This window comes from Electrona antarctica (genome assembly GCF_951216825.1).
Source record: "Electrona antarctica genome assembly, chromosome: 1".
NCBI lineage: Eukaryota > Metazoa > Chordata > Actinopteri > Myctophiformes > Myctophidae > Electrona > Electrona antarctica.
Genome location: NC_136806.1, coordinates 37,204,756 through 37,223,736, shown reverse-complemented (window position 1 = coordinate 37,223,736; position 18,981 = coordinate 37,204,756). Strand labels below are relative to the sequence as shown.

Genomic DNA, 18,981 nt, shown 5'->3' with positions numbered 1-18,981 from the left:
ATAGCGTTGGAAACAATTAGGCCGGCATTCTTATTTCATTCGAATTGGGGTTGAAACCCGGGACAATTTGAAGGTGAATGTTAAACCTGGACATTTTTTGTTTGTTTTAGAAATCGTGTCTTTTTGGTCACCCGTGACCCACCCACACTCACAGTCTCACACCGTTTCGCGCCTCGCGGCTCGCGAACAGGTCACCCAGTCCGTCGCTCTGGCAGAACTAGCTGCAGGTGCAGCGCGCGTCGTGGACGTGGACGGAGAGAGTATAGACGCTTTAATTTAATAATACTGCCACCTCGGCACCTCCATGAAGACCACCCATCGCCATCATCTCCGGCCTGTGCCAAACCCGCGTCGTGGATGGATGAAGTGCTGCTAATCGCTCTCCGATCAGGAGGATGCATGGATGGATTATAATGATAAACCACCGCAGGAACGGTAGTCGAGCGCAGATGTCGGCCGGGGCCAGATGGACCAACATGTCTCTGTCCAGAGGGCTGAGATGCTGCCAGAGGGTCTTCTCCTGGATCCCCGTCATTATCATCACCTCGGTGGTGCTCTGGTCGTACTATGCTTATGTCTTTGAGCTGTGCTTGTGTAAGTATATGATCTGATCCGCCTTGTGTTGTGATTTTTTTACTCGACACACAGACCAAAATGTTACACACAGACTGGTGGGTGGGCGGAAGTGGTTTTGCGCTGCGTTTATAGACTTTGCTATTGTTACGATTGGGATTTTTGACAACATAAATGTCCTGTCATGTTGTGTTATTTTAAAGAATAATCCAGACCGTGGCCATTGTTGACAATGACAGCCTAGGAAGCTCTGAGTTCACTAACTGGATTGTAGTTCCTCGTTTGGCTGTCTAGCTTTAGCTAGCCTACTGTAGCCTATTACTAGTGTGCATTGTGTGAGCAGTGAGCATTCCCATAATAATAATAATAACAACAACAACAAACTATAAGCTTACATTGTGTTTGGTGTTTTTCAGTCACACTCACCAACTCACTGGAAAAAGGTGAGTTGATCTCTCATATGCATGAAACTGTAGACAGTTGATTACTTAACCCCTATACTGTGATGACTGTACTAGGTCTGCTAGTATTTACACCAAATCTCTTAATAATAATGATGAATAATCAGGACACTATATTTCATACATACAGACATTTGACTGGTGCTATGTCTCATTGTCTGCAGTATGCTATCTACTGGTATTCCATGTTTGCTTTGGAATGTTCTCATGGACTTACTGGAAATCCATCTTCACTTCGCCTGCGTCTCCTTGCAAAAAGGTTAGTGTAAAGTTTTAATTGGTTCTGAAAAGCAATCTGACAGCTAGATTGGACCATTTTGTGGGCCTGTGGACCGCCAGCTTCACACTACTGGTGTAAACATCCCTCAAAATGATCCCTGTGATTATACCTGGTGAATGACTTTATTATATCATCTAAAAGTCATGTGTTGTGTACAGTTCCAGCTGTCATATTCAGACAAAGAGCGATACGAGATGGAGGAGAGGCCAGATGCTCAGAAACAAATCCTGGTTGAGATTGCAAAGAAACTGCCCATCTTCTCTCGAGCACAATCTGGAGGTAAGGTTTCTCTAAAACGACTTCCATAGGTTTTCCATTACAATTAAGGCTCTGCTGCCTGCTAGCATGACCACGCTGTGTGACTGATCACCTGTCTGCCAACGCTGAGAGAACCTGTGAGCTTTGAAAAGGCATCATATTGTTCCAAACCCTGTTGTTAAACAGGGTGAGAGATTCTGTAATTCAGCATTTAAGAGCATGTCCACAAATTGCAGCTCTCATTCCCTGGCCCTTTCAAGCACCGTTCCACATCTTCTAATCCTCTTTGTGTTGAAAATAACCTAGGCCAGGGCAATTAGCTGTATGTGTGTCTGAGAGAGAATGTGTGGCTCTACTGCATGCATAGATGGGGGCATCACAGTCTCCACCTGTAATTAGCCAATGTGTCTCTTTTCATTAGCATGATAGCTCAGACTAAGTTCTAGGTTTGCAGGAAGTGAATGAAGGGGAAGCTCGGCTCAAGTGTCTGCGCTTTCGACTGACCATCCCTCTTGTCTTCCAGCGATCAGGTTCTGTGACCGCTGCCAGGTACTGAAGCCTGACCGATGTCATCATTGCTCTGTTTGTGAAACGTAAGTACCCCTTTCCTCCTCCAGGACACTCAATTTAGAGAGATTGCCCCAGGCAAGAGGATATTTGTTGGCCCGGGGAGTGTTGTGATAATTAGAAGGTGTTGTTCGGTGTGTGTGTGTGTGTGTGTGTGTGTGTGTGTGTGTGTGTGTGTGTGTGTGTGTGTGTGTGTGTGTGTGTGTGTGTGTGTGTGTGTGTGTGTGTGTGTGTGTGTGTGTGTGTGTGTGTGTGTGTGTGTGTGTGTGTGTGTGTGTGTGTGTGTGTGTGTGTGTGTGTGTGTGTGTGTGTGTGTGTGTGTGTGAGTAATTGTATTTTGTCCACATAAAGCTGCTTTAAGTTATTTTATTATTTATTTAAAATAGTTTAGTAATCATTGCTTCGTGTGTGTGTGGAAGTAATTGTATTTTGTCCACATAAAGCTGCTTTAAGTTATTTTATTATTTATTTAAAATAGTTTAGTAATCATTGCTCTAGAGTTTTTGATCAGTAACACGGTATCTCAGTCTCCCCAGCTCATTAGTAAAGGCCAATTTCATCCATTCAGGGGCGAGAACTCGTACTCAAATTTGGATTATTGTGAGAATGCTTTAGTTTGAGTGTAAAATGGTTGTATCTACTGTACCATAGTGTCATCATCATCATCATCAGATAGGTGGGATTTAGAACTGAACAAGTAACACTTTGTTACACTGCAATGTAGCAATTTGAGTAAGAGAAACAGTGTTCTTACCTTTAAGCCAATGCAATAATGAATGTGCCTTATTTCAGATGTGTGTTGAAGATGGACCATCATTGTCCATGGTAAGCTCAGATCAACTTTCTCAGTTGGAATTAAAAATATATTTTCTTTGTATTTTTAACCTGTTGTTAAAGGGCCACTTCACCCCTTTTGCAACCAGATCTTATTTTAATGATGTTTCGGAGACAAGAAACACTTTCCTGGGGTTTTTATGTGTGTAATATGTGTTTTTAGATATTTTAGTATTTCCAAGTGTCCATGATGTCATGGACACTGGGCTCACTTACTTCCTGGACTACATGTTGTCTCAGTAAGACAGCCCTCCCCCTATCCACAAGGAGGGGCAGTGCACCAGAGCATTATGGGAATTGTAGTCCAGGAAGGAAGTGAGCCCAGTGTCCATGACATCATTGAGTCCATGGACACTTAATATCCGAAATATCTAAAAACACAAATTACCCACATAAAAACCCCAGGAACGTGTTTCTTGTCTCCGAAACATCATTAAAATAAGATCTGGTTGCAAAAGGGGTGAAGTGGCCCATTATGGCATGAGGCCGATTCTACAAATGCCTCCTAAATCAGTAGTGCTCAGACTGCTCACACAATAATTATTGTCTCCACCAGGCCGAAGGCATGGGGAGAGAGTATGTTTACAAGTAAGACGCGCAAACGCGGGAAGCGAACGCAGCTCGTAAATTGCAAAAACAACAATTAGAATAAATTACGTACTTTTTAAGGTTTTTTTTAAGTTAAGTTTTTTTAAATTAAATGTTTTTTCAAGTTTTTTTTTTTAGTGTATGTGTGCGTGCGTGCGTGTTTCTTTTTTAGTTTTTTTTTTTAAAGTTTTTTGTTTAAGTTTTTTTTTAAGTTAAGTTTTTTTTAAGTTAAGTTTTTTTTTAAGTTAAGTTTTTTGTGTGTGCGTTTTTCCTTTTTACGTTTTTTTTTTAAGTTAAGTTTTTTTTGAAGTTAAGTTTTTTGTGTGTGCGTTTTTCCTTTTGATTTTTTTTTTTTAAGTTAAGTTTTTTTTTAAGTTAAGTTGTGTGTGTGTGTGTGTGTGTGTGTGTGTGTGTGTGTGTGTGTGTGTGTGTGTGTGTGTGTGTGTGTGTGTGTGTGTGTGTGTGTGTGTGTGTGTGTGTGTGTGTGTGTGTGTGTGTGTGTGTGTGTGTGTGTGTGTGTGTGTGTGTGTGTGTGTGTGTGTGTGTGTGTGTGTGTGTGTGTGTGTGTGTGTGCGTGCGTGATACAGCTGCGCCCTCTGGTGGTGGGCGGGTGGTGTTACAGCGTGACACACAGACACACAGACAGACAGACACACAGACGTGATCTGCTGGGTCTCATAGTAAATGCTCACTGAGTTCGCAATGAGTATGTTTGCACGTCCGTGTGTGTGTCCGTCCTTCCGTCCGTCTGTGTACAGCTAATCTCCGGCACCGTTAACCCAGTCGATGCCAAACTTTGCACACACACTCCCTGGATGGCAACGATGAACCTCTGCCCCACATTTTCCAGAACGGCCTGTTATAGCGCCACCATGAGGCAGCTTTTCACATTTTTTACCTAAAACTGCACCGATCTGCGTGAAACGTTGCATGCACACTCCCTAGAGGACAAGGACAAACCTTTGACCTGCATTTTCCGCATCTGCCTTTTATAGTGCCACCAGGAGGCCGACTTTTGTAAAACACATTTTTTGATATTACTCCTCCAGATTCTGTCCAAAAATCTCACAAATCGTTACACAGTATCTCTATGGTCATGTGCTCAAGTCGGATCTGTCCGATATTTCATATTCCATCCTAATTGGCTATAATTGGCTTTCACAGTTTGCAAGATTGTCCCGTTTGGAACAAAAGCCTCAAATCATGAACGCAGCATGCAATTTACGTGAAATCTTTCACACATTTTCTTACTAGGCTGAGGAATATATCCCACCCTTTTCACATTGGCCTGTTATAGCGCCACCAACAGGTTGTTGCAAAACACATTTTTGGAACAAAATGCCTCAAATCATCCAATTGCCATCAAAGGCGTATGAAGAAATGGCACCCTTTTCACATTGGCCTATTATAGCGCCACCAGGAGGCCACAACCTGACCTGCCCTGGTGGAGACCTGTGCCCAGAAGGGCACTTTTTCTAGTTAATTATTATAACCCTAACCCAATTAATCATAACCCAATGCTGAACAATTATTATGTTGTAATTTCCGTGTACCAGATGCTATGCTGACTGCGGTATTGGTATTGTCTTTAGGGTGAACAACTGCGTGGGCTTTTCGAACTACAAGTTCTTCCTGCTGTTCCTGGCGTACTCCATGGTGTACTGTGTGTTCATCACAGCCACTGTCCTGCAGTACTTTCTCAGGTTCTGGGTGGTGAGTGGCACACATCATAGCTGTGTGTGTGTGTGTGTGTGTGTGTGTGTGTGTGTGTGTGTGTGTGTGTGTGTGTGTGTGTGTGTGTGTGTGTGTGTGTGTGTGTGTGTGTGTGTGTGTGTGTGTGTGTGTGTGTGTGTGTGTGTGTGTGTGTGTGTGTGTGTGTGTGTGTGTGTGTGTGTGTGTGTGTGTGTGTGTGTGTGTGTTGCGTGTTGCGTGTTGCTAATAAATAAGTTGATGATGCAGTAAGTTGTCCGTCTATATTCTTTGGAGTGTGCAGTCCCTTCCTTGGAAGGTTTATTTCCATTAAAAAAAAGTTATCTGATCCTAGATCAGCCTATTCATCGCATGACTGTGTTGTGTCACACGTAAAAAAATATCAGACCTTATGTGTCCCAACGCACCGCGCTCTTTTTCGATCTGCAACACAGTTGTGCGACAAAGCATAGTTGCTCTCCTGATCAGGTGATCAGCGCTGCTAGTGCTTTGTACAGGTGGTTTTGGTTCACTCAGGAATTATATGTGATAAACAACAGACCCTATTGTGGAGAGAAAGTGGAAAGAAGCTCAGCTCTAACATGTCATGGGGCATCTTGTGATTCAACTCTATCACAAGATCATGATGTGTGTGTGTGTGTGTGTATTGTAATCGAACCTGTGGGAGATCCCACTTTGCAAGTCGCTCCCCCCTGTTCGAGAGAACAGAACGTTTTATTGTGGAGCCCACCGGAGTGTCTTAGGTTTCTGCCTCTCTTGTTTCTCTCTCCCAGGGGGACTTGCCAAACGGCCCTGCAAAGTTTCATGTCCTCTTCCTGATGTTTGTGGCGCTCATGTTCTTTGTCAGTCTCATGTTCCTGTTCAGCTACCACTGCTGGCTGGTGGCCAAGAATCGCTCCACTTTAGGTAACACTTTACATATTTATCAGAATACTCCTTAGATTCCCCTTCCCCGCGTTGACTTTCACTTTGTCCTTTAGTGCTGGAATTATCGATTATCTTCTTAGCGAATAATCGAGAAGCATGTTTTTGAGGCAATACATATTAACAAAACAATACACAAAATATTCATTCGATTTTTTAATAATCTACTAAATCAGTATTTAACCCTATTTTCTACTTCATTGTACGGCAGTGTCTCACAAAAATAACACAAAATAGCTGTAGATCTGCTGTAGATCTGTTCTTTTCTGTATTTTTTTAAAATATTATATATTAAATATTATTTTATTACAATTGTTTATATATTTTTTCACCTATTGCTAACATGTTGTGTGTTGGTGGCGTTCCAGAGGCCTTCTCAGCTCCAGTGTTTGTCAGTGGTCCAGACAAAAACGGCTTCAATGTGGGCCTGCGCAGAAACCTGCAGCAGGTGTTTGGGGAGGACAGGAGGCTGTGGTTCATCCCTGTTTTCACCAGGTCAGTTTGGCACTGATGGATCGTACTGTACGTGTTGCAAGAGAAGACAGTCTGCACCAGGGCTCGACAGTGCGACTAGGTACTCGCATTTGCGAGTTAAAATATCACCGTGAGAGTTGTCAAATTCACTTTGTAGCACCCGTGCGACTACAGAATTTGACCGTTCAATCGTGATAAAGACAAGGCTCTACAGCAAGTGCACAGTCTATAGTCGCGGTTCTATACCTACATTTATATTTATATAGTACGGCGGTGTCGTTCGCCAAAAAGAGCAGATCTACAAGCTAACAACGTGTCGAGACTCAATGCGGCGTTCATTTGAAGATCTGTCCCTTTTGCTCCCACCGCCCCGCCCCTCCATGTGTTGCTGTTCAGTACTTCTCTTCCCTGTCAGCAGCGAATGCAGCAGGATAGCATGATAGCACAGAAGGAGTTGCTAGGACCCCGACACGTTGAATACTAAAGTTATTTGGAAAGTTTAATGTTCAAACATCACTCTATAACTTTTAACCAAACGTGGGTGAAACAGCGTGCGGCCGTGCACGCAAAGAGTGCACGTGTGCACGGATTCTACCAAAACAACCATCGCTCAGCACCTCGCTTACAAAATCGTGTGCGCAGCGCAAATGATAATACGAATGACCGACTTGGCTGGGTACATATTAGTCAGTAGCCTGCATAACGAGCGACGGAAAAAAGGCAAAGATCCCCCCACTACCTCCTTCCACCACGCCGAGGTGTATAGCCTATGTACGATGGTCTGAACTGAAGCAGTCAAAGCCAAGGAGAATGTTACAATACTAATAGTACCATCGAGTAGTCTGCGGTGCCCTGCACCGAATCTCACACGATAGAACAGCAGGATAAAAACGGATAGAAAGTCTGTCTGTCCATACATGAGCAACATAAAATGAATTGATTATCTATCCATCTATCCCTCTATCTATTTGCATAAAAAACTAATAGACTATCAGCATAAAACAAATTGATTATATAGATTATATAAAAACAAACGAATCCAGATGAATATCAATATTGTGTAGTCCCCACGTGTGGGGACTACAGCTGTATATAGGAGGGGCTAGCGCCCCTCAAAAACACATTATTTGATAACTTTTCATCGTGCTCCTAAAATAATTTGTGTGCTACTAGATTTTTCAACTTAGTCGCACACGTGCTACTTGGAAAAATGCTAAGCGTCGAGCCCTGGTCTGCACACTGTACTGCAGCTCCCAGAAATAAATCTTTGATAAGGACACAGAGTTAGAGGACAAGGTTTCAACTCAGAACTGATGAAGACCTTTATGGGTTGAAACGTTGTCCTCTAACATACATTACAGTGTGCTGACTCAGACTGCTGACTTTTCTTCTCTTCCATTCCATCTTCCAGACATATATTCCGGCAAGTGTAACTTTTGGATGTGCTAGCTCCACCTTGGACTTCATGGCTCCTACATCACATTAAACTAGGGTTACTTGGCGTTTAAAATAATTTGTTGATTCTGAATCCGGGTCTGCCTATGGAATTTGAATCTTTTGTGTGAAATGCATGTGAGCATGTGCATCTGAAAGCACATGCATTACAGACATGCTGCATGCAATGAATTATAATTTTACCATCACATTTGGCACACAGCCACACACAAGGGAGATGGGACAGCAATTATGTGACAGTATGTTGTAATATTGGAGTGAAAGATTGTTGCTTGACATCGTTCCTTTTCATTTGTGTTTTTATTGAACAGTCAAGGGAATGGACATTACTTCCCCTTAAAGAGTCTGAGCGAATCCCAGAACCCTTTACTAGCCAATGAAGAGATGTGGGATGAGTCTGATGAGGGGTCTGACGATGGGAGCATTGGTAAGTTCCATTAGATCTGTAGACACTGACACTCCCCTCACACCTACTTTGTAACTTTTGGTAGTTACAACTTAGAATAGATTCTCCTGAACCTGTCCTAGAGCACTGAAGTCTTCCCATATAGTTTTGTTTCGCTCACCCCAGAGTTGTGGGTGACCAATCGAAGCCCACTATTCAAAGTGAGACTTTTTTGCTCCAACCGCCCCTCGGAAATAAATCTTCCACACCGAAGTTCCAGACTTAATATCTACAGTGATATTAGACTGGCCATGCCAGGTTAGGAATACAAGTGATTCATCCAGCCTCCTCCAGTCAGTGCTCTGTACTGTCACCTTGTGGTCAGATGAAGCAAAACACTGGAGTGCGTATCAAAATAAATAATCATACTACTAGCCTACTTAGTATAAAATGAACAAAACAATCTCAGTCCGTCCATTTTTCTCCTCAGTGGGTTGACCTTTCAATCTGAATTTACGAATGGGCATTGGCATATGCAAGGAATGAGGAAGTTGAGTTCTCACTTTTCCCAAAGCATTTCCACTACAGTCTATATAGGATCTATTCTATTCTGTCGTTTACTAGTTGCAGGCCCATAGCCTGGACGAATGTCAGCGGGTGGAAATGCCTTTTTGGATTAGTTTTTCTATTTGAATGTGCTATGAACTTTGTTTGTTGTTTTTGTTTATTCTAGCTGATGACCAAGACCCTTCTGTTACCATAGAGATGGAGGAGTAAGGCAGGTGTCGGCTTGGAACTTTTTAACCCTGGAACAGGCGCAGCGGACGTAAGTCCATTAGTCTCTCTGTACCATGAGGCAAAACGCATTCCGGATGTCCTAGACACGTTCAGACACTGATGATTTCACACACAACAGTGAAGCCAAAACGTGTGGATGAAATCTGCATTTCTTTGTCATTGCCACTTTTTATCCTGGTTTTATTTGCATAATTGTGAAGAAACGGAACTGGACGGACATCATTCGTCATGAACCTTCCTCTCTGTGTCGGACGGAGTCATGGCAGCATCATGTTGATTTGACGACGGGTAGAAAAACTGTCAAAAGCGTCAATTCACATAATCGGGGGGGGAAAAAACATAGTTTACTGTGGGACTTTAACTTCTCTGTGGTTCTTCATGCTGTGGGCACCAGCTTCTGTGGGGACTAGAGATTATTTTGAACTGGGATACTGGCTGCTTTCCTATAATGTCTCATGTTCTACTGTAGGCCTGTGAGTGTACAGTGCATTTATGGTGTTGCACCTCAAGGTCCTCCTTACACACCTGACCAACTTGAAGGAGTCTCTTGTCACTTATGCAGTGACGGAGATCACCCTCCCTGCCCCAGCTTCTCTCCAACAAACAATTGTGTTCATACGGTATGGACACTCGGCCAAGCCGGCCGCGCCGTGGTGGATTTGATCCAAGTACTAGTATCTGCGGTGGTGGGCAGGAACTTTACCCCTGTGCCATCACAGTATGGAAACTCCATTTTCTTAACCACTTAAACCCTACTGTGTATACTTTGACTGTGGTCTTCCAGGGGTTATATACTAGGCCCCCTACTTCTATTTCCTTCTATACCAAATCTCTATGCTGAAAATAGCAGATCCACAAGCTCACAATGAGTCGCAACACAACACGTTGTGAGGTCTGCTACTTTTGCCAAAGGGACTAGGGTTCAAGTGGTTAACATAGGCTATTACACTCTGTGTTGACTGTGCCCTGTTTGTTTTGTGGACCTACATTTTGTGGGCGGTGATGTTTCCAGGTTCTAATTTCATTACAGGTGGCGGCAGTGTGCAGCACTAAGGCAAACGGGTATGAAATAGACTAGTCTGCTGCTTAAAACCTGCAGTGCTGATGGTTTTTAAGTCACACCCAGGGTATGCATGCATGCAAACGGTCGGCCGTTTGCATGCACGATGGAGCGTGGAAACGCACTGTAGTGTAAAAATCATGCATCAGAAGAGAGCGCCTTGGCCATATACACTATTGTAGTTAAAGCTGCAATCCAGAATTTATTTTAATGGATAAAATGTTATTTGAACCAATCTGTATGGTAGAGTATGTTAATACAATATAATTCTATACTTGTATGTTAATACAATATAACTAGTACATCTGCAGTGGTTGGAGGTGCTCTCCCAACTGTTCTATTGAGCAGTTTAGACCCTGGTGTTGGAGTAGTACTGCCTGAAACTCAATATCTACCCAAGCAGGGATTCCCTCTTGGTTTGGATGAGTGGTAGATGTTTGGTCACCTACCCAAGCAGGGATTCCCTCTTGGTTTGGATGAGTGGTAGATGTTTGGTCACCTACATGGGAGACCAGGGTCCAAATCTGGGTAGGACATTAAAAACGTATGGATTGCAGCTTTAGAATTCTTTGGAAAATCTACCTGAAACACAACGCTGTCTGTCATCCTCTGTAAATGTCTTTAGCACTTGTGGATGTTATTTCTTTCTTAACATTCCTTCATTCTCCATAGATTCAAATAACTATTAAGGTATTAGTGACCTCATACAATCTTCATAAGTTCATGCATTTTCTTGACCTATGACCTCATAGGCTCTCAGCAAATGTACTTAATGATGATCAATTTCTTGCATAGTGAATTAGACCATGTATTCAGTATAACCTTAAGATTCTCATATATCCAAACCTTGAAAGATGTATTTGACAGGGGGAAAAAAAGATGTTGGCTTGTTTCATATAGACTCACAAGTCGGTCTCTAAAAACCTCACTCAAGAGACTGAGGACAATCTCCTAGTTGTCTTTGAGATTAAACAACTGGCATTCTAGAACCAAATACCAATCTTTAGGGAGTTCCTTCATATACTGTAGGGGAAAATGACAATAATTGGTAAGTAGTGGACGTAAGCTGCCGTTCTAGTAAATACTAGGCCTACCTTGCATTTAGGCTATGTTCACACTGGCAGCCCAAATCCCTTTTGCGGCCTATCCAGATTGGAATCACATTGGTTAAATTAAGGTTAAACTGTTAAAAACCCCACATGAAAAGAGAAGTTTGCTAATGGGATTTAAACGCCATTCCAGAGTAGTTTGAAATGCAATTTCAAATCAGATGCCTAAAGGATGTCTCATTATGGACACTTGACGCCTGCTTTATACTTCCTTGTACCACGGTGTCAACACGTGAGCTTGTAGATCTGCTATTTCCGGTGAGCGACACCATCATACAACGGAGTGTTAAGTTATGCATTATTGATGTATTCACCACAGCAACCAATGCATTCAGGTCGATGTCTGAATGAACAGATCTGATCACTTGTTGCAAGTATCAGTATGGATAATCGGTTAAAGATGAGGTTTGAGAAACAAGTTGGGTTTGCCTGCAGTGTTAACAAAGCCTGTCCCCAGATGTATTGTCTGGCACCGCAAGACTCATTGGGTCTGTCTGTATTTCCTGTGGTGTTCAAGCCAAATGTGCTCCTCACATCCAAATATCTTATCCAACTTTTCATCAATCTTATTTTATGTTCATGTTATCTGTGGAGTTTTATGTGTCGGTATTTGAAAGCATGTGTAGAGACGTGAGAGTATGTGTGTGTGTGTGTGTGTGTGTGTGTGTTTTTATTTATTGATAAACCGTATCGCTGCAGAGGAACTTTACTGTGTGTTGAGTGATATGCAACTTTTAAATAACTTGTTGAAATGAACTGAATTTATAAAATGTGGACATTTATTTAACATGAAGGGACAAGTCACACCTGTTCCATATACAGTTCTGTACACGAGGATGTTGCTGCATTACATAGGACCCCTTTCTAACATTCATTGATGTACACTTGTACAGTAGTACTTAATGGTGGTTGGTGGCCACTCTTTTGAATACACTGTAAAAAAAGAAAAATACTGCTAACTGCTTCTTTTGCTGTTCTGTCTGTTGACAAAATATATCAATCTTTTATTTGATCCATCAGTGGATGTAACATGCAAAATAAAATCAACCAGCTTGAATTCTACAATGTTTAGTATTGAGTCGTTCCTAGCAGGAAAAACAATAGTTAAATTAATCACTTCCTGTCAGTTTAGGGACCATTTGCAGAGTTAAGATGGCAATGAAATGTTGCTCAAATGGCTTCCTTCTTTCAAAGTGTTCTTCAGGTGGTCCGTGGGTTCAGTCCGTGCCAAAGTATCTCTGTCCAAAATGTGTTGGAGCTACGGGATGCACCTCTGTGGTCAAGATGGTTATGTCTGGGAACTCCTGGATTATGGACTTGGCTCCTAGAACATGGCATAATAATCAGGCCATGAGTTTATGGTTGTCACCATCATGACATCTGACAGCAATTGTCAATCTACAGCTCACAACGTGTCGCATCATGTGTAGTGAGCTTGCCTTGTAAATAGGCTATTTTCACAATTTTTCAAATATTAAAACTAACAATACAGTACCATGTGGAGTGGAGAAGAGACTAAGAAGAATGATGTGTTTGGGTTGAAGTCCATGTTCTATCAGAACTCTGACGGCCTCGATCACAGTGTTCCCTGTACCTACACACACGCGCACACACAAAAAAGTGTCTGTTTCAATATACTTAATTTACTGAAGTCCCCCAGGAGTTTATACAAGGCTCTCCTCCCTTTCCCCCCCTCTACCAAAGCAATATCAATATTGTTGCTTCAAATTGCTTGTAGATTGTAGCTTTTGAGCTTGCAGATCGGAAAAGAAAATATCAATATATTTAGTCAAAAACATTGTGAAATTTGATTTGGTCCACAAGGCCCAGCCCTACTACCACAACGCTCAACACGTCGTGTTGTGAACTTGTAGATCTACTCTTTCTTGCCAAATGTTCTCTCCAGAATAAGGGGCTCTAGGGATCATTGAACCTTGATGTGGTTACCGGTAACTTATTATCCCTTGGTATTTTAGCTTGTTTAATGATGTGGTTAACTTGTATTATCCCTTCATATTTTAGCTTGTTTGTTTAATGTTATGAAATAAGGAATAATGTGAGGTGTGCATTTCACATCAACGTAATCATTTCAGTCCACATAGATGTATGAGTGAGTGACAAATACAATCTTTGGAATGTCGAATCTATTTGAATACTATTTCTGTAGGCTTTCATTATGGTATTGCGCTGCTAGCTGGCCATCACACAGCAGGCAGTGTGTAATTTGCCCCGAACGGCTACTGTATGATCATCAAGGGGGGCTATTTGGCCTGGAAATCAGTAGAGCTGGCTGAAAGGGTCAACTGAAAGGTAATTTATAAACCAACTGATCTTCACATTGTCAGATGCCATAAATTCATATGGGGTGCTGCAACAGTTCCCTATTTTTCGAACTAATCGAAAATAGATCTACAAGCTCACAGCACTTGGTAAAACATTTTAGTAATCAAATAATCAGCTTAGTAGTATTACCTATTTAGCACTTCACCAAATATGGATGCTTTTCTTTTGTTCCAAATTAGGTTTGTGACTGGGTAAAGAGAAGCAACTTCAAGATGTCTTCTTGGGTTCAAATGACGTGATGAGAAAATAACCCAAAAATTGACATTTTCCTAGTGATTATTCTATCGTTTACTTTTTCAATTAATCACATAATTGACAGACTTAAAAAAAATGAAACTGTTGGCCTGTGCCGCCGGCGTGGTGCTCCGGGCACCCTAGGCTGCAGAGGCTGTAGTGTAGAGGCTCCAACAGGCACCGCTCTAGTGTACTGTATATAAACAATGGGAAAATCTAATTGATTTGAATTGATTCACAATTTTAAAATCCCTCCCGCAAAGTCGAGTCGTATTTTACTGTTTATAATCAATTCGTTCGATTAACTGTTGTATCACTAAATGGGATGCATGGACTCGTGTGACTTACTGAGGATGGGGTACATGAGCAGCACTTTCCTCCTGTACACGTCGGGGGGGAACTTTGCATAGTAGACCTTTGCTTTCTGGGTCTCCTCGTCACTCTGGATGAGGATCTTGCCGATGCGGATGGACCGGCAGCAGTCTCTGAGGCCTTGCTCCATAGCCTCACCTGTCAGCACAATGACACAGCAGGCTGGGGCTGAAAGAGGAATTCTACTGGAAAGCAAGTACTCCATTTTATATACTAAAAGTAAAAAATACCACCTGTGTACACCATTTGAGAAACATGGTTCTATCCCACCGTTAGAATTATTGCATTTTGGTCAGACAGTGGGTTTTAATGCTTCGTAAAGACGTATGGAAGCCGAGCATTTGCGGGAGGTTAGGGCTTTATGTCTAATGTCTGGAGTCAGGACTGTTTATATGCAATTTGGTAAGTACATTTTATTCAAATAAAACTCACCTCAGAGTGCCATTTCCCTTTAATGGAAGAACAACCACACTTTTCCTCACAGCAATTACACAATAATCACTGCCCAGATATAAAAGGATAACGTTTAGCTGAAGTGCCTTTAAATTGTCATGATGCTTATTTTTCGGGATGCAATAACAAACACATCTACTTATCTTTTATTACGTTTGACTTACCACTCCTCATAATGCTGACTCCACAGTTGCCTCTCTCAAACTTGACTCCTTCATACTTGTACCCTGCAGGGAAACAGGAGGAATCAAAGTGTTTGTTCTGAACAGAACAACCCCAGCCAGTCTGGATCAGTCTGCTGGGTCTAACTGACACTTGTCTTCAAAGTGCCTGGTTAGTGCTGCTTTTCAATTCTTACATTTGCAAGTGTGGCACAGTAGCGACCCTTGCTGGCTGCCACCGGTACTACCTCTATGCTTTCAATTCGTTTTAAAGATGGAGTGCCATGGTTTTTGTATTTACTATTTTCTTTCTCCAGTTTTTCATGTGTTTGAGGTGACTACTTAATTAGACCCCTTGGTGTGGTTATGTGCAATGATGTCTTCCCTTTGTGTTTAGGGTTTCTTCCTGGAGTCTGAAACCTCGACAGTCAAACGTGCCAATGAAAACAAAACAGTGATATCGTGACATCACAATATAATTTCCTCCCCTAACCCCTCTCCCTTTATCATACAACAACAGCTGTGGGTGCGGCTTCAGTTCTTGTGGATCATACTTAATTAATAAACCCAAATATACCCATTTGATTGGTGGATCCCAGTGGGGTTGTCACGCAGTCTGTAAAGACTAATGTAAGAGCAGGAAAGTCTCTTAAACGAGAAGGTTGTTCACACAGGCCATTTTGTGTCAATCCACCAGTGGGTTTAATTAGTTGCGTATAATGGGGATGTATGATAAATCGTTCCATCATGTCGGTATCAGACGATATTTATTTTAAAATGTTATATCGGTAAAATAGGTATTGGCAAAATAATTTTATATTTTTAGCCAATGTTTTATAATTTGAATGTGAAGCTGAAAATGTATTTTGTGATGGTTCATAGCTTCAGGCCCCAGTAAGAGGCACTCACCTGTAGGTTCATAGCTTCAGGCCCCAGTAAGAGGCACTCACCTGTAGGTTCATAGCTTCAGGCCCCAGTAAGAGGCACTCACCTGTAGGTTCATAGCTTCAGGCCCCAGTAAGAGGCACTCACCTGTAGGTTCATAGCTTCAGGCCCCAGTAAGAGGCACTCACCTGTAGGTTCATAGCTTCAGGCCCCAGTAAGAGGCACTCACCTGTAGGTTCATAGCTTCAGGCCCCAGTAAGAGGCACTCACCTGTAGGTTCATAGCTTCAGGCCCCAGTAAGAGGCACTCACCTGTAGGTTCATAGCTTCAGGCCCCAGTAAGAGTCACTCACCTGTAGGTTCATAGCTTCAGGCCCCAGTAAGAGGCACTCACCTGTAGCTTCATAGCTTCAGGCCCCAGTAAGAGTCACTCACCTGTAGGTTCATAGCTTCAGGCCCCAGTAAGAGGCACTCACCTGTAGGTTCATAGCTTCAGGCCCCAGTAAGAGTCACTCACCTGTAGGTTCATAGATTCAGGCCCCAGTAAGAGGCACTCACCTGTAGGCGTGGTGACAGTGCACTCTGAATAGGGGAGCTGATTCAGTCCCTCTTCAACCACAAGTCTGATCTGTAGACGGAGGGGAAAACACAGCATTAACCCTAGCTTACCTATTCAGCATTACAGTTAACATACATATTCTGGGAATGTCATTAAATAGAGGGTATGTGTGGGACATCATCATGATACCCAGAAGTTATGTGGCAAAAAACTACTTTCTGGCCTTGACAGCCCATACTGTACATCCAAACAGAAAAGTCCTATCTGATTGCATTAAACAACATTAACTCACTTTGCCACACGATTTTCCACTCACTTTATGCATGCGCATACCCTCTATAGACAAACATCCAGAAAAATACTAAGGTGAACATTCATTGAAAATAGCAGATGGGAGAATTTTCTAGTGATTAGTTCTCTGGATTGAGCCAGCAGTGGTTTGCTCAGAGTGAGCGAACAGCAAACTAGGGAGCAGTTTAGTAGGTAGTAGTAGGCTGCTCAGAGACAATTAAAGGAGAACTTCACCCATTTTCAATAGCATTAACAATTATATGATGATGAGATTGAAAATCAGTGTTGTAATGGTGGGTTTTTTTCATGATGTCACGAGCACGAATGTGCACTGCGCATGCACCTACATGTGCGCATGGCATGCAGCTGATAGCCTAAGCCTATATTATTTATAGTGTATGAGAGTTTTAGACACACAAACACAAAAGTAGACTTAAAATAATCAGACAAACTTCTTTACTGTGCTGCAGTAGCGAAACTAAAAAGTTTGCTTTGGAATTGGACAAATCTCTTCTTTGATGGTGGAGGAGGCATTATTGTTGCGTGCAGAACACCACAGAAGCAACACAGCACAGCAGTAAGGGCGTGTTCTAGCGTGCACGCACGTGCACCGTTCCGTTCCTGCGTGTGCAGGTCACCATTTTTGGTACCACGGCATGGTACTGCGTTCTACGAGCATGACACCACTGTTGAAAATGGATGAAGTGCTCCTTTGACCAAGCAACACAACGCCTAGAGATTAAGCAGAGGAAACCAGGGAACTTCCCATTCCCAGGAATCTCTCCCTCCTGAGCCACAGAGGTTTGTGCGCCCCTGCTAGATCAGTCACAAACAAAGTATGTTAGTGGTGCTGAGTGGATGATCTTACCAGTCGATCGGCACAAAACACAAAATCTCCTCTGCTGGTTGTCCTGTGAACATGAACAATTGAGAAGAACAAATGCTAGTGTTTATAGCCTCGCTATAAACACAATTAAAAACCAATCCAAGTAACGTAAACTTGCACAGTCACAATTCGCCATGTTAATTTACTCTGAGAGCATACAAATGACTTTTTTTGATGATATTGTAAAGTATTGCAATCCAATTCAAGTGAGATTTGTGTTGTTATTGTATATTTAGTTTTATTAGGCCAAAACAAACTTGCTGCATGGCCTAGAGTAACTTGCTGTAAGGGCCCAGGGGGCCTCAAATTACTCTAGCCCAGGGGCCTCAACTCCTTATCAACCCGGCCGGCCCTGCTTTATACACATCTGTAATCTGAAGAGTGTACAATCTAACCACATGGACCCATTAACACTCAAGATTCCACATTATATGAAAGATGGGTCAGAAAGGTCACTCACTTGTCTCTGATTATAGTTTGTAATTCTCGTATCTGGTCGTTTAAGGGAAGCAGTTTCAGCTGAGGTCCCAGAGCCTCTTGGATCATCTCCGGCTGTATGCTGACAACCGCTTCCTGTTCTTCATTGGACACCACCGTAGCAGCAGCATCAGCAGGTGAATTGTTATTGTTGGCGAATCGAACCTGCTTCATGGTTGGGTGTTGATCCTGGCAGCTGTTGTTTACATTGTTCAGTTGTTGACTGGGACAAGGCATCCTGAGGTAGTTTGGTAGAGAGACCTTCATTTGATCCAAGGTGTCATTGCAAAATAAATCACAAGGTACAGGTAAGAGTAGAATACAACGAAGACATGATATATAATTAGAGATCTAATAATGATAATAAAACAGTAAAAATGTTAAGTCTACCAGATTTTAACCCCGTCTCCTGGGTAAGTTCTGAAACATTTTACCACTGAGCTAATAGAGCCTGCCTGCTTGCTCAGCAGAGATGTTCATGTCAAACCAGAAACAGGATTGTGTCAAAGGTTGTGATAGCCCCTTTTGGGACCCTCAGTTACCTTTTCTGAATTTTGTACGGCGGTACCCTAGGGTCCCTGATCGGTTATTCCACTCTCCATACATAGGACGCAGATTTACATACTCTCTGTTCACGGAGAGCCGCGACGCCGCTTGAGTGTTGGTAAGATGTTTCAAAGATGCATAACAGCTATAGGAGACAACGGAAACGTGTGCGAAAGAGCGGTAATCGGAGTTGCCGTTATGTTGTTGTTTTTTTGCTTCGCTCTCTCTCTTCCTTGACTTCCTTATTGACTTCCCATTGTACTGCCTCCCGCACCGAGACTGGCTAGCTGCACGTCCTA

General features: G+C 42.5%; 2 protein-coding genes across 2 annotated transcripts; one reads left to right on the top strand and one right to left on the bottom strand.

Annotated features, from left to right (window-relative positions):
• Positions 1 to 432: 432 nt before the first annotated feature.
• Positions 433 to 12,426, top strand: zdhhc15b (zDHHC palmitoyltransferase 15b). Its single transcript, XM_079501167.1, has 11 exons — positions 433 to 594; positions 990 to 1,016; positions 1,199 to 1,293; positions 1,473 to 1,593; positions 2,096 to 2,165; positions 2,932 to 2,964; positions 5,154 to 5,274; positions 6,045 to 6,177; positions 6,564 to 6,690; positions 8,436 to 8,551; positions 9,243 to 12,426. The coding sequence occupies exons 1-11, from the start codon at positions 450 to 452 to the stop codon at positions 9,284 to 9,286; spliced, it is 1,032 nt and encodes a 343-aa protein (XP_079357293.1). The 5' UTR covers positions 433 to 449; the 3' UTR covers positions 9,287 to 12,426.
• On the bottom strand, positions 12,238 to 18,373 carry uprt (uracil phosphoribosyltransferase (FUR1) homolog; the record flags this gene model as incomplete). Its single annotated transcript, XM_079501178.1, has 7 exons — positions 12,238 to 12,800; positions 12,972 to 13,070; positions 14,402 to 14,563; positions 15,043 to 15,105; positions 16,482 to 16,551; positions 17,642 to 17,684; positions 18,120 to 18,373. 7 exons carry the CDS (start codon positions 18,371 to 18,373, stop codon positions 12,694 to 12,696), a joined length of 798 nt encoding a protein of 265 aa, XP_079357304.1. The 3' UTR covers positions 12,238 to 12,693.
• Positions 18,374 to 18,981: the final 608 nt, after the last annotated feature.

Excerpts from the sequence above, each read along its gene's own strand:
- zdhhc15b (XM_079501167.1), top strand. The coding sequence starts at position 450 with ATGTCGGCCGGGGCCAGATGGACCAACATGTCTCTGTCCAGAGGGCTG. Across the intron at positions 2,965-5,153 it reads ATGGACCATCATTGTCCATG|GGTGAACAACTGCGTGGGCT; the intron begins GTAAGCTCAGAT and ends TATTGTCTTTAG. Across the intron at positions 6,691-8,435 it reads TTCATCCCTGTTTTCACCAG|TCAAGGGAATGGACATTACT; the intron begins GTCAGTTTGGCA and ends TTTATTGAACAG.